The sequence below is a fragment of the Chinchilla lanigera genome, unplaced genomic scaffold (assembly GCF_000276665.1).
Source record: "Chinchilla lanigera isolate Chin_1 unplaced genomic scaffold, ChiLan1.0 scaffold00022, whole genome shotgun sequence".
NCBI classification, from domain to species: Eukaryota; Metazoa; Chordata; class Mammalia; order Rodentia; family Chinchillidae; genus Chinchilla; species Chinchilla lanigera.
In genome coordinates, this window is record NW_004955423.1 from 25,677,091 (window position 1) to 25,698,407 (window position 21,317).

The 21,317-nt window shown below is 57.6% G+C and overlaps 1 protein-coding gene across 3 annotated transcripts in view; it reads right to left on the bottom strand.

Annotated features, from left to right (window-relative positions):
* The window catches only part of Cachd1 (cache domain containing 1), a 143,529-nt gene that overhangs the window by 1,695 nt on the left and 120,517 nt on the right, over positions 1 to 21,317 (bottom strand). For all 3 annotated transcript variants that reach the window (XM_013514449.1, XM_013514450.1, XM_013514451.1), the window contains 13 exons: positions 18,860 to 19,002; positions 18,184 to 18,365; positions 17,373 to 17,483; positions 13,496 to 13,618; positions 12,063 to 12,162; positions 11,862 to 11,978; positions 9,403 to 9,563; positions 9,024 to 9,110; positions 8,251 to 8,367; positions 7,459 to 7,610; positions 6,240 to 6,401; positions 5,159 to 5,236; positions 4,631 to 4,732 (listed from right to left, as the gene is read on the bottom strand). In XM_013514449.1, coding sequence (XP_013369903.1) covers positions 4,631 to 4,732; positions 5,159 to 5,236; positions 6,240 to 6,401; positions 7,459 to 7,610; positions 8,251 to 8,367; positions 9,024 to 9,110; positions 9,403 to 9,563; positions 11,862 to 11,978; positions 12,063 to 12,162; positions 13,496 to 13,618; positions 17,373 to 17,483; positions 18,184 to 18,365; positions 18,860 to 19,002 — 1,635 coding nt within the window. The remainder of the gene's footprint in view (positions 1 to 4,630; positions 4,733 to 5,158; positions 5,237 to 6,239; positions 6,402 to 7,458; positions 7,611 to 8,250; positions 8,368 to 9,023; positions 9,111 to 9,402; positions 9,564 to 11,861; positions 11,979 to 12,062; positions 12,163 to 13,495; positions 13,619 to 17,372; positions 17,484 to 18,183; positions 18,366 to 18,859; positions 19,003 to 21,317) is intronic.

A 21,317-nucleotide genomic window follows, 5' to 3' on the forward strand; every position in this document is an offset into this window, starting at 1 on the left:
AGCCAACAGATTTTTCTAAAAACAACTACATCACAAATGCATAATTTTTGTGTTTTGATTTTTGGGACAGGGTCTCTTGATGTAGCCCACTCAGGCCTCAAACTCCAGGTGATCCTCCTGCCTCAGCCTCCCCAGTGCTGGGATCACAGGAGTGTGGCACCACACCCGGATGCATGATCATGTTGGACAACTGAGGAAGGATGGAGGACAGCAAAAGAAACGGAAGCTCTCACTCCAGACCCCCAGGCCAGCAGGACGGAAAGCAGAAACCATCCTCCCCGGCCTGTCACCCTCAGAGAAGCAGGCCCTCTTCCTCCCGCACTGCTTCCTGGAGAGTCGGCAACAGGCATCAGCCAGGGAAGGTGCAGAGTAGGACCTAGCCCTGCCGGGATGCCGCACACCAGGAGGGACAAATCTGGAGGTCACCCCTGCCCACCCTGTCAGCTACCGCATCCCCATTCGTGTGTAACTGCGAAGCAGGTGGTGACATCCACCTTGCAGGGAAGGAAGTGAGCAGAGGGGCGGGGGCTGCCCAGACTCAGCACCTGGCAGAACCCCGGCCATGGACACAGGGCAGCTGCTCACAGAGCCGGGCTGCATCTCTGGAGACAATGGCAAGAGCTAATTTCAGCTGGAGAAGTGAAGCATCACATTCTTATTTCAGTGGGGCTTATGTGGATGAATAGGAGTTTGACTGGTGGGTAGACGAGAAGAACAGGGTGACCCCAGGCAGGAGTGTAGAAAGGGAGGCCACACCTGTCCTGGGCTCGGCTGTGACCAGTGGAGGCTAGAGGACAGGGCAGGGAGGTGCAGGACTGTGGTGCAGTGTGCCAGCGGTGTGACGTCCTTGGAGAAGGTCGCCATTTTTGGGCTAGGGGCTGGGACACTGGCGTCATCACCCAGGGGGAACAGACTGCAGCTGGATGTCTCAGTACCAGCAGTGTGACGCCTGCACGGTGAGGCCCGTCAGAGGCTGGACCTCAGTGACCACGTGCAGGCGCAGCTGAGCCACTCCGAGGCAGTTCTGCTGAGTGGCTGAGGTGTCCAGGCTGGGCTTGAACTTGGGATCCTCCTGCCTCAGCCTCCAGAGTGCTGGGACTCCACGTGTGCGCCCCTGTGCCCGGCATGCACTCACTCAGTGTGTCTGTGTCCTCGCTCTTGGTGGCCTGCCCGGGGCAGTGGCCCCTCGTCTGATCCAGTGAGGAAGCCACGTGGGTGCTCGGGGGCTTGGCCCAGGCTCGTGGCTGCTGGGGGGTCTGAGTGGGCTCCCCCAGGCCCTGGGGCCGCTCCACTGGAGACTTGGGGCACCCTCGCGCCTCCCCTTACTGCTCTCCGAGAAGAACGCCAGCGGGGGCCCCCCGAAGCCAACCCCTCATTCTACAGCCGTTCCACCTAATTTCCCAGTGGTGAGGCCCCCGCAGCTTCCTGAGTTCAAAGTCTCCCGGAACCTGCGCTGGCGGAGCAGGCGGCGCGGCGGGGCGGGCAGCAGAAGGACGGCCCCGCTTTCCCACGGCGCACCTCCGGCTCGCTGCTCAGCGGAGGGAGACAGCGTCCCGACTCCGGGGAGGACGCACTACTGAGACACAACGGTCTGCTGACGCTGTGAAAGGCGGTGGAGACGATCTAAGGGAGAGACAGGCTCCAGGAAGGAGGCCAGGTGTGCATAGAGAGGCCCAGAGCTCGGATCAGGCATTTGCGCTTTGGCTTTCTGCTTCTGTTTCTCTTTATTTATCTGACGGTTGCTAGGAGACCAGCAAGCGCCTCCTGGGACTCCCACGCCATCTAGTGGCCACGATGAGTAGCCGCAGGAGGCTTGGCGTCTACAGGTGACCGCTTCCCCTCAGACTGAGCTCAGCACTTGCCTTCAAGCTCTTCCGAACTGGCCAAGGACGAGGGGCGCGTCCCCTTCTCCAGGAGAACGCTGCTGCTCAGGGCACACGTGCGGGGCGCTCCGCTGTTCCTTTGCGCACGCTGGGCGAGTCCTCTCCCGCTGGCTGCTGCCCCAGCCCTGCTGGGGTTTCCGAGCCGCGCCCCGACACGTGCTCACAAACAGGCTGGCGGGCGAGGGCGAGCGGGCATTTTCCAAGAACACCGGGCAAACAGGCGAAGCCGAGGCACGCGGGCAGCCCCCCGGGCGGTCCCACCTGCGGGGGGCACTTTCCATGTAGCTTGCTGACCTCAGCCCTCACTCTGGGTCACCGCCCGGAGCCGCACCCGGCGGCTCGGCTCACACCTTCCCGCTTGCTTCTGCGCCTCGCCAGCGGGCGCTCGGCGGAAATTCACCTGCACCTGGATCCAGCAGGCCCAGGGCCGGCCTGGGCCACCCCAGGGGCTTCCGGGTCCACTGGCGACGGAGGGGGGCATCCCCGCTTCTCCCGGTCTGCCCAAGCAGGTTGCTGCAGTCCGTGATGGCTCAGGACTGTGCGCGTTCCTTTAGGGTTTCCTCCGGGGCAGGGCGGCAGGACAGCGAGGTTAACCCAGGGCTCCAGGTCGAACATGATTTCCTTTAATCCTTGTGACTTCACTAGGGAGGGCTTTTTAATCCTTTTTTTTTCTGCTATTATTGGGGACTTGAACCTAGTTATTATTTGCGATATTCTTGGGGACCTTCGTACTGAGCTACACCCCCAGTTCTCTTTATTTCTGAGACAAGGTCTCTCTAAGTCACTAAATTGCCCAGGCTGGGCTCAAACGTGTGATCTTCCTGCCTCAGCCTGTGCCACCCATCACAACCAGCTTCTTAATCTTATTTTTAAGCAGCAGGAAACTAAAGTCCAAAGTAACTCACTAAGGTCTCAACAGCTTGTTAAAAAACAAAACAAGCGGGGAGCTGGAATTCACCTGCAGCTGGGCTTGGCCCTGTCTCTCGAGGTCCTGCCCTGTGCCATCTGCCTGGCAGAAATGACAAGTCTCCCACCTCTGGCCCCCTGCACTGAGCAGACGTGCCCCCCGGTCACCCCCCACGACGCGCAGCGGGCAGCTTTTCCTCCAACCGTGAGTGTCGCTTATTTTTGGTGTCACAGGGCACTGATGCGATGCCCCCCTCCGGGCCCACCCTGCGGGTGCAGGGAGCCGGCAACGTGCGGCGGCTCCTCAGCTCGGCCAGCGGCGTCCCCTCCTCGGTGCCTGTCTGCCTGGAAACTACTTTCCACACTGTGGGGACAACAGGAACCCAATTACTGTGAAAACCGGACCCCAGCCCTGAGCCGGTGCCTTGGTTTCCAGGTACGGCCGACCCTCTCCTCCCAGCCTGCTCCGCACGCCCGGGACGGGGCCCCTCAGAACCCCAGCCTGGCACTGCTGCACCGGGTGGGGTCGGGGGGCGCTCAGTCCTCTGACGGGAGTGATCTCTGCTGAGCTTTAGTAGCCCTGGGCCCGCTTCATCATGCAGAGAGGCCGGGTGCTCCTGGCAGAAGGGATCCGTGCAGGTTCAAAGGGGTTTTTTGGGAAAAAAGCCAAGAAGTCAAGAAACTGAAAAATTTAAGCTCCGCGTAGGGTCTCCATAGAAACGTGAAGGCTGCAAGCCGGTGGGAACGCGGCGCTGCACAGCAGACCCGGGCCGCCCCAGCTTCCCACAGGGAGCCCCAAACCTGGCAGTCGGGGAGGCCCGGCAGAGCAGCCGCGTCCAGAAGCTTAAGTACATTATTTACGCATTCAAGACAAGGCCTGGTTCTGGGAGGAAAACAACCATTTCTGGAACATTCGATCACTGGCTGAAAAAACAGAAAGCTCCGTGGGACAGAGGCAGTGACCCCCGAGAGCAGGGCGCATCTGTGGTCCTCTGTGGCCCCGAGCGGGCGACCCGAGCGGGCGAGGAGCCAGGCTCTGCTGCGTTGCGGGTCCGGCGCAGGGACCCCGGGTCCCAGGCTTGCTTGGCCTGTGTTGCGCTGTGTCCACGGAACCCTGCGCCTCGGTGCGCGCTGCTGCTCTCGCCTCCGACATCCTGGGCTCCTAATTTCCCAATCTGAAATCCCAGCTCTCAGGAGGCTGAGGCAGGAGGACTGCTGTGAGTTCGAGGCCGGCCTGGGCTGCATAGTGAGACCCTGTCTCACCCCTGCCCCCAGTCAGTGCCGTTGCTTTGCTGGCAGGGTCTTACCTGTGCCTCCCCAACAGAGCCCCGAGGAGGGCACAGAATGCTGCAGGGCAGCCCAGCATGGACACTTGGTCCCCAAGAGTGCGTGGCTGGGGAGCGCTCCCCAACATGGAGGTCCTCCTCAGGGGAGCTCTGCCCAAGCTCCACCCCTCGCTGCTTCAATTTTGAGACATGGTCTGGCTGAGTTGCCCAGGCTGGCCTCCAACCTGCAGTCCTCCTGCCTCAGCCTCCCAGTGCCAGCACCACCAGGTGGGGTGGCTCTGATGTTCACACTGCTGGCAGGACCGAAGGGGACGCTGCCCAAGTGGGGTGGTGGGCGGGAGCTGTGCAGCCCGAACGGCCCTTCGTGGAGCAGACCTGGAAACCACCTGCCCCTTGGGGCACCCGGCTCAGGCCCGGGTGCCGGGGCAGCGTCCGCCAGGTGCCCCTTCTGTGGGAACCGTGACTGATGGGAACCCGGGATAGGGTGGAGGTGGAGGTGGAGGTGAGTACCCCCCGGGCGGCCCGGCCCGGCCCGGGCCCGTCTGCTCGTCTTACCGTGGTCACTTTCTGTCCCTGACCGGCCCCAGTAGCGCCGCCGCCTCTCGGGGCTGTGTGCGTGGCGCTCGATGACCGCGGCGATGAAGCGCGTGTTGCTGACTGTGGAGACCAAGCACAGGGAGTCACCCTTGGGCGCCCCCGCCCCCCAGCCCTCTCGCTGAAGCTGGCCTCTTTCCACCCGGACAGGGCTTTCTCCCGAGTCGTGCCCGCTGGCTAAGCGGCGGAGAGAGATGAAATCCCCTCTGAAACGCCGTGGGAAATGAGCACGGACCAGAGGCGAGGGCTGGGCGGGGCGCTCCAGGCCCCAGCACTCCATGCCGAAATGAAAACTGAGAAAGGCAAAATCCTGCGATTTTCTAAAACAAAGCCAAGACCTCCTCTGTTCCCAGCGAGAAAGGGAGGGAACGAAAGCCCCGCGAGTCAAGGCTTCTTCAATTTTAATATGCACCAAAAGGACATAGGACCGCATATGCGCTTGGGCCCAGCGCCCCGCTGACGCCCCGAGGCGGCAGGGCGGGTACTCACTGATGCCCCTGTCCTCGTGGCTGTCCTCGTCCCTGTCGTCCCTGTCGTGCTCCAGGCTGGACATTCGCACAGACATTTCTGCATGCATCGGAGAGACCCATGACTAATCACACGTGCAGCCCGCGTGAACACCCCACTGAGGGCCGTCAGCCGGCCGGCCTTGACAGCCTCCCCGGGGGGCCGTGCGGGGTGGGGCGCAGCTCGGGGTGGCGCGCACCAGGCCTGGGCTCCAGCAAACCCCAAACCCAGGCCGAACCAAAGGAGGGGACCCCAGCTGGTGCCCCGCCTGCCTGTACAGGGGAGGGAGGAAGAGGGAAATACAGGCACGTGCAGTCGGCTTCTGAAAAGAGGGGCGAGGAACAGACAGCAGACGGGAGAGGGACACGGGCCCCGGACCTCGACTGTGGAGGAAGTGGGGTGTCTGCTGCCCCGGAACCCGCCCGAGGCACAGGGCTGTCACCCTCCCTGGCTCTGCACGGGGTAGGGTGTGCCGTGGCCACGGAAGGGCCGCAGTCACAGGAGACAAACTCGTGCCCGAGGAAGCTGGCTTCCCCCATCTCCAGGGTCTGCCGCAGCTCCCGGCTGCCGGTAGCTGTCCAGGCCGCCCCCACATGCACACAGCACCTTGGCCCACGGCATCGCGGCTGCGAGCACATGTGAGGACAGGTGCATGGAGCGGCAGGGACGGCAAGCGCAGTGCAAGGGACATGCAGGTTCCCATGCAGCTCGAGGCCCGCTGGCTCAGGACAGGACCCAGGGTGTGGGGATGCTAGGGAAGGGAGGGGATGGGCGGCCCCCGGGACGACGCCCACGAGGCTGACGAGGCAGACTGCTCTCATCTTTTGTTTTTTGTTTGCTTGTTTGCTGTCTGAGAAAAGGTCGAATGTAGTTCAGGCTGGCTCATTCTCCTGCCTCAGCCTCCTGGGTGCTGGACTACAGGCATGCACCCCCACACCTGGTTACTCTTATTTGGTACAGCGACCACTGGCCAATGTCCTTCTTGCCTTGGGACAACCTAGGGGAGGCCGCTACCTCCTGGGGAGGGGCTGAGGTGGCGCCCTGGGGCCCGCTCTGCACGCACCTTGGGCCGCGAGGGGCGACATGTGCTGGTGGCTGCGGCGGTGGATCTGGTGGCGGTAGGCGTACACGGCCAGGACCAGCACCATGATGCAGCCCATGATCCCTCCGGCCACGGGGCCCACGGGCGCGCTCTTGATCATGTTCAGTGAGATCACCTCGTCACCTTCGGCAAACACAAACGCAGTCCCCGTTAGGCCCCGGTGGCAGGAGGGTCCTGGAGGGGCGCAGGGGCGGCAGTGGGGCTTCTGCAGCTCCTGGTCCCTGACAGCAAGCAGGGCTGCCGGCGAGCAGATGAAAGTCGCTCCGTGCTCGGGGCCCCAGGCCCCCTGGACAGCATCCGGGCACCCTGCCACCTGCTGAAATGAGGGCAGGAGGAGCCCCAAGTGCGTGTCAGACAGACCAGCTTCGGAGAGCACGGGCTTCCTCCCTCTCCAGAGGGGACGGTGCCCAGGTGGCAGACGGCAGGAACCGGGGCGGAGCCGCCCTGACCACGAGATCCAGCTGCACCGTAGCGCCTCACTGAGGCATAAGAAGGGCGCGGGCAGAGGGGCCGGCCCCGACCTCCGCACCCAGCGGGGCCCGCTCTCCCGGTGCGGGGGGACAGAGCCACGGCCCCTAGCCCGGGGGACCCCAAGCGGAAACCACTGCACTGCGCGGCACACTGAGCCGTCTGACGGGCGGGGTGCCACCCGAGTCTGACCCAGGTGCCCCCGGGCCACCGCTCAGAGGGCGAGGAACTGAAGGCGTCACTGTTGACGCCCCGCCTGCCAAGGCCAGCCCTGGGGCTCCTTGCGCAGACGCGGACAGCATCTCATAACGGCCCGGCCCTGCGGCCTTGGCACCATCCCCCCACATGCAGACGCCCCGGGGTGGTGCTGAGTCCACGCGCCCGCGTCCCTCAGCCCGGCCGGGGACGTTTCGAGGGACGTCGGGGGCGGCGGACAGCGATGTCGTGGCCACTCTGCGGTCGCCAGCCTGCGCCTGTGCTTAGCACCGGCCCAGTGGGAATGGACCCCAGGGGAAGGACAGCTGCCAGCTGTCCCTGCAGCGTGCGTCGGGCCAGCCTGGACGCCGAGCCCCAGTCGTGGCTCTCCAACAAAAGACCTCGAGCTAAGGAGCCAGGGGAGCCGGGCAGGGGGTCCTCGGAGGTTTCTGTCCTGGGCACGGGCAGGAAATGCGCCCCTCAGGAGCGGAGCCGTGCTGGCCCCTAGTGAACATACCTAGGGCACCCAGGTCATCCACGTAGGGGCTCTTGGCCCCCACGATGCCCCCGAAGCACTCCTTCTGGGGCGCGCAGTAGGACTTGTCCAGGTGGGTCTTGCCGTCGCTGTCCACCACGCACCACTCGCAGTCCAGCACCCCGAAACAGTCCCTGCCAGGACAACGTGTGTGTTCCCGAGGGCGAGGCCTGAGCCCGTGGCACAGGGTCCTGGGGGTGCAGGTTCCCAGCCCCCAGGGGTAACACTGCTCTTTGCAATAAGACGCTGACATCTGCACCTGGGGGACGCAGTACTGTCCAAAACCAGGTTCAAGCACCCACTGGGAGTGGCCTGAGGCTGGCTGCTGGCCTCTCATCCCTGCGTGGGAGCGATTGTGAGGTGGTACAGTCAAATCCACCCAGGAACGACTAGGAGACTTAAACAGATTCCCACACCGCCAGCTTCCTGTGTGCTTAGCGTGTTATGTGGACAGTGCAAGGGATCATGTTCCCCTGCCTGAGAACATGCCAAGCCAGGTGCAGTGGTGCGTGCCTGCAACCCCAGCATACAGGAGGCTGAGGCAGGAAGATCACCGTGAGTCTGAGGCCAGCCTAAATTACACAGTGAACCCTGTCCCAAACAACAGAAACACACCAGGAGGCCTGGCTCTCTCCCTGCTTGTACCTGGCTTCATCAAAGGGCTGTGGAAACCCAGGGAATCAGACCCGAAAGGCCGCGTGACCTTCGGGCACAGCAGCCTCGAGTGGGAGGCGCAGGGGACCCCCTCGCCTGCCCACCCCCTCGGCCGCTCACCCGCTCTCCAGCCGCTGGCTGCACCTGCTGTTGACGCACTGGTGCAGGGCGTCCTGCAGGCCGGGGTCGATGGCCGTGTACGTCACCGGCTCCTGGTGGACCTCGCAGCTCGGGTTCCTGCGTGGAAGCGAGGCCCAGGTCAGGCGCCGCCTCCACGGTGCTCACGCAGCTCTGGCCTGGCGCGGGCTGGCGCCCGTCACCCCTCCTCCGCACCTCAGCTCGTCAGGCAAACGCGTGTGCGGGCCCCTTAACACGCAACAAACCGAGCGTACCTCCCCGCCCAGCCCCTCTCCGCGGCACCCGCTGCCCACAGCTGAGCGCCGCCCTTCCAAGCGTTCGTCCTACGCTCAACAAGGGATGCCGAGTCCACACACACACTCTGCCTCCAATCCCCGGGAAGGGGAGCACGAAGCAGCGCATTTCCCTGTCTCAGCATCAGTAAGCGATGACGTATCCTGTGTGAGTGCCAGGCTCCTGTGTGTTCATCTCAAAACTAAGTGTGAGGCCCAGTGCGCCATAAACGCTTGTGATATCCTCATTTTGCACACGCTCCGAACACTTCTACCGCATTTAAATTTAAGCCTCACACCGATCACATTTGACCTCTGGCCAGTGACCGGGTCCACCCATCGTGGGGAGGGCTCGCTTTGCATTTCCCAACCCAACACGAGGCAAGTCTACAGCGGCCTCCATGGTGCTTTTGTGTGTGCGTGTGTGTGTGAACGCAGGCACCTGAGGACTGTATGTGTGTCCGCCCCCGCCCCGACAGTTACCGGCTCTCTGCGTTGGTGAGGTTGCCAGTGCACTCGTTGACCTCCAGGGGGCACTCACAAGGACACTCGCATTCGTTTTGTTCCATTCTGCAAAGCAAGAGGTTTCAAGGCAGAGCGTCCACGACTGTGCAGTGCACCAGGGACGTAAGACAACAACTGACGTCAAAATAAAGACATCAAACGTCACAGGGGAGGGTTTAATGCGCATCGGGCCTCCGTCTCTGCCCTATGGGCAGCGGGATGCAGCGGACACCCTAGCTCTGAACTTCCCTGCAGGCGGGACTCCGCTTCCCTCGGACGCCCTGCCTGTCCTGTGCATGCTGCAGGGGCCACTTACAGGGCATCGGCTAAGCTATTCACCAGCGTGGCACCGCCTTACCGGTGACAGTTGAGACAGAGCCGGTCCACCATGCTGCACGCACAGAAGGCGAGCGAGTCGCAGGTCTCGTTGACGATGCCGACGAACGCGTTGGTGCCTGGGATCCTCGCCAGTCTGTATTTGGAGCAGTGGCTGCCGTGCACGAGGTTGGTCAGGTCCCCCTGCGGGGCGGGTAGATGTCAGGGTGACAGCAGTGCACAGACGCAGCCCCAACCCCCAAGGATCGCCCGAGATCGTTTTTTGATGGAAGAGGTGGTAACCAGTCATTGGTGCGCCTAAACCACTGATCAGAGATCATTCCTGTTTAACTGTGCATATTATATATTCTTTTGTCTAGGCTTCTACGAATATAAATTTGTGCAGCTGATTCTTTTTATAATCTGCTTTGGAAAAACATAACCATATATCAGAAAAAGGAAAACTTCAAGAAGCAGTGAAAAAGTTTTCAGGTAAAGAACAGTGTAAAACTTATTCAGAGACAAACTGAACCACAAAATGCACAGTTTTTTTTTTGGTTAACCATCTTTCTCCTTCTGGAATACTGAAACTACTAAAAAGCCAAAGCCCCTTTAAGAGGTTAATATCCTGCCCCCAGAATACCTCAACAAGCCAACTAAAGCAAGTATCAGGAAACCAAAGATTCAAAAGCAGCGCCGGGATGCTGTGTCACTGTCTTATTTGCACATGTCATCTACCCTGGGCAAGTTACTGAACCCCTTGCTTGGTTCTGAGTTGCTGAGCTCCTACGCATACGTGAGGTGGAGACAGACAAACCCTGAGAGCCTTGGCATCGACTGGGTGCTTTCCACAGTGCAGCTCCAGCCATAAAGAAATTATTTCAATTCACTCAACTAAAGCTTGTCTTTCTGAAACATCTCTACTGCAGTGTCTTGGTTCTGTCTGCCGGAGACTCCAGAAACAATACAAGGTAGTATGGGAAAATGTGATGTATTTAAATAAGGAGCGAGTGGTTACAGTGAAAGTCGTCCCCTCTGGCTTCAAACACACTCATCCCAGTTCTCACTGCTTTCCGCAGCAGCTCTGTAGTCCTCTTCCATCAGTGTCTTTAGCTGTCCTGTCCCAGGTGCCTCCATGTCCTAATTCAATTCAAAACATTTCCCTCTCACAGTCATTTTGATTTTGGGCAAGAGCCGGAAGGCGCACCGGGCCAGATCTGGAGAGTAAGGTGGAGCAGACACCAGCATATGTTCACCAGCCTGGTCTGCCGTGACACTGAGCAGCGGCGTTCACTGTATTTCTGATCACACCTCGGACAGACCCCCAGGAGAGAGCACTCCGGAGCTGCTGCAGACAGTGGCCAGGACGGTGGGATGAGTGTGTGCACAGCAGGGGGCGGATTTTGAGGGGGATTCCCGGCAATGTGGCTTTTGCTTCAATAGATTTAAAGAATTTAAACGTTTTCTGTAGCTTTGATCACCCTTGTAGTAGAAATGGCGGCAAACGCACGGAAGGAGCCAGACTTTCACGGCCTCTCTCTGATTATGCAAGTCTGTCACTGTCTCCTTGAGACAGTGTCACTCAGGTCTGAAGTGGTCATGAGGACTGCCCCGCCTGGAAGACCCGACTCTATTAATATATCCATTCTTAAACTGTCTTCCATGGGACAAGTGCTGTTTGTCACTGACTTCTTGACACTCAGTTTAGGATTTTCAGTTCAGCTCACACTTTAATTACATGTTAAATGACTGATACAAACACCAATTCTAAATTATAAAAATAAAAGTCTCCTGCAAGTAACTTTCTGAACGTTAGTGCTGTCATTCCCCATTCTAATCTTTCCCAATTAGAATATTTAGAAGCTAATGTCTTTAAGATCTCCAACCATAACCAGGTGAGTTCTGCAGGAACTCAAATTCTGCAGAGTAGCTAAGTTGCAACAACAAAAAAAAATTTTTTTTTGTCTCTTTGAGACAAGGTCTTGATATGCAGTTCAGGCTGGCCTTGAGCTCACTTTGTAGCCCAGGCTGGTCTCGAACTTGCAACGATCTTCCTGCCTCAGCCTCCCAAGTGCTGAGATTACAGGCATGTGCCACCATGTCCAGCAAGAAATTCTTTGCAGATGACAGTGACCATGTGCTGAGCCCCTTTGGGCTGAGGAATGGAGGAGGCTGGGGCTCACCACGAGACCTGAAGAGGGGGCACCGGGTACCATTTGTGTGTGTCTCACGGTGGGGACCGACTTCAGCAGACACTTCGAAGACAGATCAGCTGAGGCTTTATACAAAGCCCACACAGAATACCAAACGCCGGACTAATGTGCTCCCTCTCGAGTCTGGGCTTTTGAGCCCATAATTACCAAACTGGGGGCTGACCAAGGTCCTGTCCTTTCCACCTTTAGGTGATGCAGAGGTAATGAAGCAGGAGGGTGAGACACCCAGTCACCCTTCACTTCCTGTTTCATCACGGGGGGGCCCCAAGGGCGCCACGACCCAGCTTACCGCGAGGCTGGTGTTGAACTTGTAGAACCTCTGCACGGTCCGGTCACTGAAGCTGTTGCACAGGTTTTTCTTCACGAAGTTGGGGTGGTTCAGGATGTCATTGGCCACCAGCGGCTCCTGCCGAGGCCAAAGAGAAAGGGGGCGGGTGCCGTGTAAGGGCCGCGGGCTGCCGGGAGCCCCCGCGGGCCGAGCCCCAGGTACCTTGTGGGTGATGTGCTGCTGCTCCACCGGGGCGTGGCCCTTGGGGTCGATGAGCGTCGGGTGCGCCACCAGGTAGCCCCTGTCCTCCATGATGAAGCACCTGGTGGACAAGCAACACCGTGGGCTGCGCTGCCTTCACACAGCGCTGCCCCGCAAGGACCTCAGGTTCTCCACGAAAACTCGTTGAAACGAAGGAAGAGGCACCTTCTTGGGGTGGCCGTCAGCTGGGACTCGGGTTCGGTGGTAGCTCCACCCCCCACTGTGGGCCCCTGTGTGCCTGCCCCATCCAAGGGCCACAGACCCTAAAATCTTTTGCAAGGGTGTACAAGCAGGAAGTCTGTTCATTTTTAGGGGAAGGAGACCCAGAAGGAATAGACTTGAGCACTTCCGGGCATAAAGGTTAAGGAGACTGTGTAATTTCTCCCTTCCAAGGTAAACACATGTGCAGTACCACTCAGGGCCCGTAAGGAAGCAGGTCTGGTGGAAACACCGTTCTCTTCACTGTCATCTCCTTTGCCAGGGGCCCTGCAAGGCCCCGTTAGGGAAGGGCCCACATGAGATCCAGCAGTGGCATGAAGTGCGGGCCATGAGACGGAACCAGGGAAGCTATTTTTAAAAGCAGCCTATGCGGAATCAAGGGAATGCCCTTGCTTCAGTCAGACACACGCTTGTGAAATACAGGAGGCAAAGACTTCTAGCTCCATGAGCCTCTTTCTGGGAAAATGTGAATGGACCCGTCTAAGCTGCTGGCATCTCATGAAGACTCTGGTTTAATGACCAGGTGAACATCAAAAGTACTACCTGCCAGGGCCCTCTGGTCGTTCCGTTACCAAAGATACAGGGAGCCTCTAATTACTGACTTCTAGGGAAACAGGGCTTTTGGAACCAGGTACCACTCATGGCTCTTGTTATGTGCTGTATTTTTTCAAATAATAAACACCATGCATCTTAGAAAAAGGAAAATGAAAAAGAACAAATACCTAAAGAGAATACTCAGGCCATCGACTCAATTAATCTCCTTCCCTCCCTTCCTCTGCTCTTCCCTTCTTCCTTCCTTCCTTCCTTCCTTCCTTCCTTCCTTCCTTCCTTCCTTCTTTTTTCCCTCCTTCTTTCTTCCCTCCTTCCTTCCTTCCTTCCTTCCTTCCTTGTTTCCTTCTTTCCTTCCTTTCTTCCTCCCTCCCTTCTCCCTCCCTGCTTTGAGAAAGGGTCAAACTTGTCCAAGTCAGCCTTGAAGTTGCTCTGTAGCACAGGCTGGCTTGAAACTTGTGACCCTCCTGCCTCAGCTTCCTGAGTCCTGAGATAACAGGTATACACAACCACGCTTCATTTCAGTTTGTTATCCTGGCTGTGACTAAGTGGTTGCCATTTAGCTGCTGTCTGACATCTTCCCTTTGTCTTGTCCAGAACAGGAAGTGGAGCCCCCAAGGACTTACCTTATTTTGTTGCCACCATCTTGGTTACACACTGGCAGCAGGTCCATGAGAACCTTGTAGAAGTATCTGAGTGTGAAGTCAATGCCCATCACCGCCACGGTGTGCCCGGAAGACAGCTGTGAACTTCATGTGGCAACGAGAACAAGAGGGAGGGTTTACTTACAGGTAAAAGATGTGTGTAGTCACAGGGACGTCGTATAGCCCCAGAAATCATTCCCACAGCTCCTCCCCATTTCTCATGTCTATGAAACGAAGTTACTTTTCTTGGGTGGTGGTACTAGGGATCCAGAGCCTTCACACTGAGCGACCCACCCCCGTTTAGAATTCTGAGGCAGCAGCTCGCTAAGTTGCCCAGGCTGGGCTGGCACTTGTAATCCCCTTCCCTCAGCTTCCCCAAAGTGGGCTCACAAGCCTGCACCATCACGACTGATTCCATGAGAGAAGACATTACAACCTAAGTATACCTTTCTGACAAGACCAGCCCAAAAGGTGGGCAGCTGTGGAACTGGCTGTTCACCTGTGCTGCAGTCATTCTGGAAGTGGCTGGGTGGTTGGGCAAAAATATGGAGGCGAGCTGTCAGGGTGGGAGGCGGAAGCCTTGGGACCATGGTCACGTCCAGCAGTTCCCTGGGAGAAGGACCCTGGGCTGCCCTCTCACTACTGCCTCCATCTTAGGTCGGGAAACAGAGCTCTCACAAAGGCGGGCTGACCGTGAGAGGTCACGTGAGACTCAGTCTATCTTTCCCTTCACAGCACTAGGGCTGACGGCCAAGCAGTTCCTATTGAGGACTCGACAGGCTCCTGGGCCCGTGCTTTGTCCTTTCTGTGACAGAACCCTCAAAGGAGCTGGGCAGGGAGAGAGAGCGCCGGGCAGTGCTCGCACATTAGGAGATGTGACGCCTGGTGTTGGCCCTGCCGTTTCTGGTGAGCCGGCTTTGGGGTCGCCCCCAAACCTTTCTAAGTTTCAGTTTCCTGGCTGGAAGATGGAGACCACCACAGTGCCCCTACCTGGGGTGAAGTGAGATGTGCATTTACAGAGCTTAGCAAGCTGCCCACATCCCAGCAGGCTCCCAGGAAGAAGTCGCTCAGGAGCAAAGGGCCACGAGGCAAAGGGCCACACCCGGTGAGGCGGAATCTGTCACTCTGAGAGAACACGCACTTCAAGAACTGCCAGCCATGGCCGGAAGCGTGGACTCGCCACTTGGACCCCTGGCGCTCTGTGATCTGTGCTTTACCTAACATGCGTCTGTTCAGAGCCACCATTTGTCACCGTCCGCCCGGCTGGTGTCTTTACACAGAAAACACCAGAGGAGAAACCACCAAACCCTGATTCTCGCCCACGGCCCCCCTACGAGGACTGGGATGACGAGGGCGTGGCCGGGGTCACACGGTGGGGAGCCGGTGACGCAGGGGTGGGGACCCGGCATCTCCAACTACTTCCCGGCCAGGAAGCAGAGCTGCGGGGCATCGAGGGTTTCTGGGCAACTCTACTCGTTTAATTTCCTATGAAGAAACCGAGAAGGATTCACAGCTCTCACAGTTTGTGAATGAAATGAATGAGGCTCAGCACGGTCACGAGGTTGATGAGACTGATCATGCACCTTGTACCTGCGGCACCGAGACCAGCACCCAGGTCTGGCTCTTTTGCAGCACTACAACTGCCCCAGTGGGAAACAACCTGTGAGCTACGTTAATTCTGCTCTTACCCTTCCTGGACATGGCTGCTGTCCGCTCCCGCTGTGATCACTATGCAACAGCAGGCGTCTCGCCCTTGTAAGTCCAGACTCCTACTTTTACCTGCATTTCAGGTAGCTATCTGGTCACCATAGCAACTCATAAAGAATCTCACAGAAAAATCCAACCAAACCTACATTTCTCAGCACGTCAGACCAGACTGCCTGCCATCCCCATGAGAGATTTTTCACTGCCAAAAACCAGAAACACCCAAACAACCAGGCCTGTGGTCAGCAGCTGTTCATCATCACAGCAGCTGGACTCCCTGAGGCGCGACGCTGGGGTCTCAGGCCACTAACAGAGCTTAGGGGAGGCTGCGGCAGAGCCATGTGAGCAACTGGTGGGCAATCCACCCATCACAGCCTCCGCTGCCCGGGATCAGAAGAGAGACAGGACTTGTGGCCTAAACTCTGCTGACTGCAAAATGCGCGGCTTTAAACAGCAAAGCCACGCTCAGTGCAGCAAAGGATTCAAAGGCCGAGGCCCAGGGACTGCACCTCAGGCAGGGATGAGGCAGACACCTGTTCCGGAAACACAGATTTGGGGGTGACTCAGAATCCGGGGATCACAGTGAGATCCCTGCTTTTGTTAAACCTGTATAGGTCAAAGATGCAACAGAAAAATCACCAGAAAGCAGAGCTGAACCCAAGTTTTTCCAGCATGAGGGCTTACCATGCTTCCGGTGGACAGACAGCGTAAATATCTGTGAGTGACGAGAATTCCGCTACTCATCCAGACCCCAACTCAAACATGTGCAACCCCCGGCACAGGTGTGCAAATCTGCCCCTCCCTGCCCCCTGAACCCCACGTGTGAGGGAGGGAGCTGGAGCAGCTCCTGATGACAAGGGGAATACAAACTGCGCTTTCATTCTCCTCTATTTTAATTATATTTAAAGTCAGAATGTAAATAAAGAGCAGAATCAAAGCCCATAGGAAAACGGGGGAGAGACCTTTTGCCAAAGGGAAGGGGCCAAGGCATGGAGGGAGGGGAGGGAGGGGACAGAAGAAGGGTGCAAATGTGCCCCTGCACCAACACCCCACCGCGGATGTGACTGTTACATACCGCAAACGTGGATGCATGAAGAAACCAAAACTGGCATTAAAAAAAAGGAAAAAAAGAGCCCAGTTCTATCCTAAAGCTTCGCAATCAAGATGCTGGGATGCCGTCCATGCAAAGAAGCAGCCTTTATCTACTCTGCCTCAACCCACAGATGCTATGCAGGGCCGAGAAGCCTCACGTCCGAGGTGCACGCCCAGTGGACAGGCTGTTAGCGAAGTCAGCCAGGGCCTGCCCCGAGTGGGCGTTGCTTTTCTGTACGTGAACTATGATAATATAGGCGTAGACCACGCCCTGCAGTTGGCGGCCAGCAAGACCCCATTCCATGGAGACGCAGGCGTGCTGGTCACTCCACATGCTCTCACTCCGTTCCTGCGCCCTGTGCACCTGGACTGGAGGAATCCTACTCAGCGCCAGCCCACGGCGCGCAGTGACCCCCGCACGGGGTCGCCAGGGCACGGTCCCTGTGTGCGGCTGAGGGCAAACGGCCTTTTGAGCGTGGAAGGGATTCAACGACAGGGGCTGCTGGCCTCCCTGGGACATTTCACCAACACTGGGAGCTGACCCGCTGAGGCCTCAGCATGCAGAAGGATAAGGCACTTAGCCCTATTTTGCAGTGAGAGTGACATCGTACAGCATTCTGGGAGTATCAATTTCGAAAAAGCCCATTTATCTTTCAAGAGACGGTTTCCAGGACAAATTAAAAAACAAGCAACTCACGTGATTCTAAAGACTTAGGCCTAAACACAACAGCGATAATCCGAGGCTCTGGTGTTTCTTTCTTCATCACAAATGCTCCTGGCACGGAGAGCTCAGGCAGCGAAGGCTCCCAGGCTCCTGCTGCTGAGCCTTCCCTCAGCTAATGCAGGCGCTTCTGGAACGGCTCCGCACAGTCCAGCGCCCAGCCTTCCCTGCTCCTGCCCTGCACCCGGCACCTAAGTACCGCTCTGAGATATTTCACCTGCTCAACTCACAAGATAACCCGGTGAGCTAGAGAGATGGCAGGACGAAGCTTGGCCTCCTATTCTACTTGAGCTGAAAACTACCCCTGAGGGATCCGAAATGACTAGAAAATTAAAGTATTACCTGGATGAATGGATTGTGTGGCTGATTGTCACGACATAGCCAGCTCCTCCAACATCCAGGTAAGGGCCCGTCAGCGAAATCAACCCTGGGTTAGCCACTGCATGGAGATACCTGGTGGGGACAGAGCCAGGTAAGAGGTGCACACACCTGGGGTGGAGTGGGGGGATGGGGTGGGGTGTCAACTCCTGGGAGCGGACCACTGGGAACTCAGAATAGTTACCCTCAGCTGTGTGTGTTATATGAAACTTCAAGGTTTCTTACCTTTTGTGTCTGACTGTAGCATCAACAGAGGTTAAGGGAAAGTAAAACTCTCTTTTTAGAATACATACTGAGCTCACTGTACGTATGAGTACGGTGCAGCACAGGGGATTTACAGGCTGAATAAAAAAGGGGTTAATGAATGACCCTGTCTAGGTTTTATTCTTGGAAATCAGGCAGAAATAAAGCCCAGAAGTAAAAGGATGTTTCTGAATTTTTATGTGCAGGTCACACACGAGCTACACTCCGAAGCCATGGCCGAGTGACACAGCTGAAGCCTGTCCACTGAGGAGGACACAGCCATGCACGGCAGGAATCAAGAGCCGCGAAGGCTCGGATGACCAGGAGCAAAGCCTCTCCGTCTCCGAGTTTCCGTGAAGATGTGGAAACTTTGTGGGGAGAGAAAACCCACCAGGCTGTGGTTCACGCCACGTTTGAAAAAACTATGGGGAAACAGTTCTGCCCCCGGGAAGCGTCCTCTGCAATGTGATCGCTGTATTCATCACGTCCCCCAGACTGGGGCCACCGTGACGACAGGGCCCCTCAGACTCACCACTGTCTCCGGGTGGGATCGAACGCTTTGTCCATGAGGGAGCCGGGGTAAATTCTGAGGACGCCGCTGGGCGTTGCTATGTAACGGCGGACAATGTAAGTGTTCAGGCTGCTCATTTCCATTTGTGTCATCCATTCATCGGTGACGTGGCTGGTCGCCATGACTTCATTGCGGACAGAGAACTGGGGACAAAGGAGGGATGGCGGGGCTCCTTTAAAACTCACAAGAAAGAGCGTGGGCCACCGGCGGGCCCGCCACGCTGTCTCCCAGAGAGAAAGCAGGGCTAATTACTTCCTAAAAACCCTCCCACGGCAGACAGACACACCCAGACTTGGGGAAGACAAAAGTTCACAGAAACGGGTGGCTACTGGGAGGATCACCCTCGTCAGGCTCTCTGGGTTCAAGCAGGAAGAGCTTATGGGGAACCTGAGAGACCCACCTCCACCCACGCAGGGGCCTTCTTGGCTTTCCCCAGGGACAGGGGGCAGGAAAGTTCCACTTGTCTCCGAACTGCACCTCTACCTTGGAAATCCCAACCTGCTCCTTCTTTCTCTTGGCCCAAAGGGCTCCTTAACCTGCCCAAGGGTCACAGCTGACCGGCCTGGGCCACCCATTCTCCATGGGTCACCACCAGGATGCCCTCCCATCCCGGGAGGGGTGCCCACATGGCACTCACTTTGAGCCCCGGGTTGGCAATGAGGCGGGTGTTGTCGCTGAGGTAGGCGGTGTAGTGCTCCACCATGCGCTTGGTCTCGGGCTGGCTGAGGTGCTCGTAGGGGGACGAGAAGCTGCCAGCCGACAGCATGACGGTGGGACTCTCTGCAAGAGAGGCGACAGTGGGCCTGGAGCGCAGGACACAGCCAGGCCCGGCAAAGTGGACGCCGCGCTCAGCCCTGCAGGGAGCTCGGGGTCCTGCAGGGGGGCACAGCAGCGGGAACTCGAGGCACTTGGGGGCCTGATGGACGGTTCCACGAGGACGGGGACACCAGCGACGCCGAGCCAGGCGGGGCGGAACCTGGCCCCGAGGGAAGGTGGACCCAGGGCAGCGTCTTGTCTGCCAAGGAGGGAAATAACGGCAGGGATCTGCACAGCCACGGTGAGAGTTAACGAGTTAACACCCGCCGGGCACACGCCTCACCAGTGGGGAGTGTGCAGCACACGCAGTGCACAGGAAGTGACGGCCGTTGTGATTAACACCAGCAGCGTTGTCAGTGTCACTGAGGCAGAGGGAAGACTAACAGAGGAATCGGTGCAAAAATAAAGCTAAAACATGATATGTGCCAGGGCGGTGGCTCTACCAAAGCTGGCTTCGGGAGCCCTTGAGGGACACTGCTTTATTCCTGGTCCTGTCTGACTGGGACAGCACGGTGCCCTATTGAAGAAACAAAACCAAGAAATCTTTTTGGACTTTGTACTGTTCAAACTTGCCGTATTTTAAAAGAGTGTCACAAAGCACCACCTCAGTTAAAGTTCGGGTCATTCTGGACTAGCTCCGTCACTTCTCCACTGTGGTGTCTTGTTTCTTTGTAGCCTGGAGATTTTTTCCTCTGGTGCTGGAGATCAAACCCAACAGCTTCCCATTGACACGCATCTCCATCCTCTTTTAAAAGTTTTAAATTCGGAGGCAGGGCCTCCCTAAGTTGATAAAATGCCCAGGTTGGGCTGGAACTTGTGATCTGCCTGCTTCAGCCTCCCATGCTGGTGTTATAGGTGTGCACTGCTGCACCCAGCTCAAGCCTGGTGATCTTTGACTGTACTTCGGCATGAGATGGAAGTATCAGTGGTGGCCTGGGGTGTAGCTCAGGAGGAGAGTGCTTGCCTAGCATGAACCAGACCCAGGATTTGATCCCTAGCACCAGGAAAAACAAACAGACAAACACACAAAACCCCTAAGAACCTGCAGGATAGTTCGAAGCCTAAGAGGCTGGGTCTTTCTCGGGAGGAGCCTTATGTGATTTTGCCAAGGGCCACACTGCCAGCGTGGGGGTGCTGGTGGAAACTTGGGTCTAAGCCACAGACTTCGGTATGGACTGGGCTGTGGCCACCTGGTTTGAAACTGTGGAAATTTCCTAACTCGCCCAGGGGAAGGACCCCCGGCCAGGTCCCCATCTCCTTTCCATTCCTCTCTCCAAGTCCTTCTAGCTCCCCTGGGATGCGTCCACATGGGTGGGACGTGGGAAGGAAGGCAGTGGTCTCCTTTAGCAGAGGCTCCGCCTTGGGGATCAGGCCCGATTTCTGCCCTCTCCCCAGCCCTGAGAAATTCCCTAACGCAGGCTGGCCATGCCCCCCACACTGCAGAGGTGGCCTTGAGGGCATCCGGCTCTAGGCTCTTGTTCTCTTCCCCAGGCTTTGCCCGAGGAACCCCTGACCACCACCAGAGTTGTTCTGTGATTCCCAAGAAGGTTTTAATCCAGGATCACGCTTATACCCAGGACTTTCAGGGTGGCTCCACATGACCCAGTCTGCCATGCTCGGGAAATGCTGCTTCCCACAATGTGATTTCTTACTGGCTGCCCAGGATAGCTCTGCAGCGCATCCTGGGAGCTTGTCTGTGCAGGAACTGTGAGTAATCAAAGGAAGGTGCAAGAGAGGAGGCCGAGATGCCCTGGGAAGTGGCCCTGTTTTTTAAATTGTTGCTTTTGTCTTTTGAGACAGGGTCTCATTATGTAGTCCAGGCTGGCCTTAAACTCACTATGTAGCCCAGGCTGGCCTCAAACTCACGGCAAACCTCCTGCCTCAGCCTCCCGAGTGCTGGGATTACAGAAGTGTGTCACCATGCCTGGCAGCCTTTCTTGAAGTGACAGAGACTGGGGCTTTAGAAAAGGCGGGAAGAGTAGGATGGAGTACAACGGAGAGAGAGAATCACGACACAAGATGACCCACGGCCATGTATCTGGGCAACAGGCACACATTCTGGGGGCTGGGGTAAGGGGAACAGAACCAGGGCCTTCGCTCTAAGTTACACCCCAGCCCTCTTTTCACGTTGTATGTTTGAGGCAGTGACTCCCTAATCACTCAGTTATCCAGGCTGGGCTTGCACCTGGAATTGTTCTTTCTAGCCTCAGAGGATGCTGGCATTACAAGCCTGTGCCGCCATGCTTGGCTAGACGATGCACTCATCACAAAATTCCGGT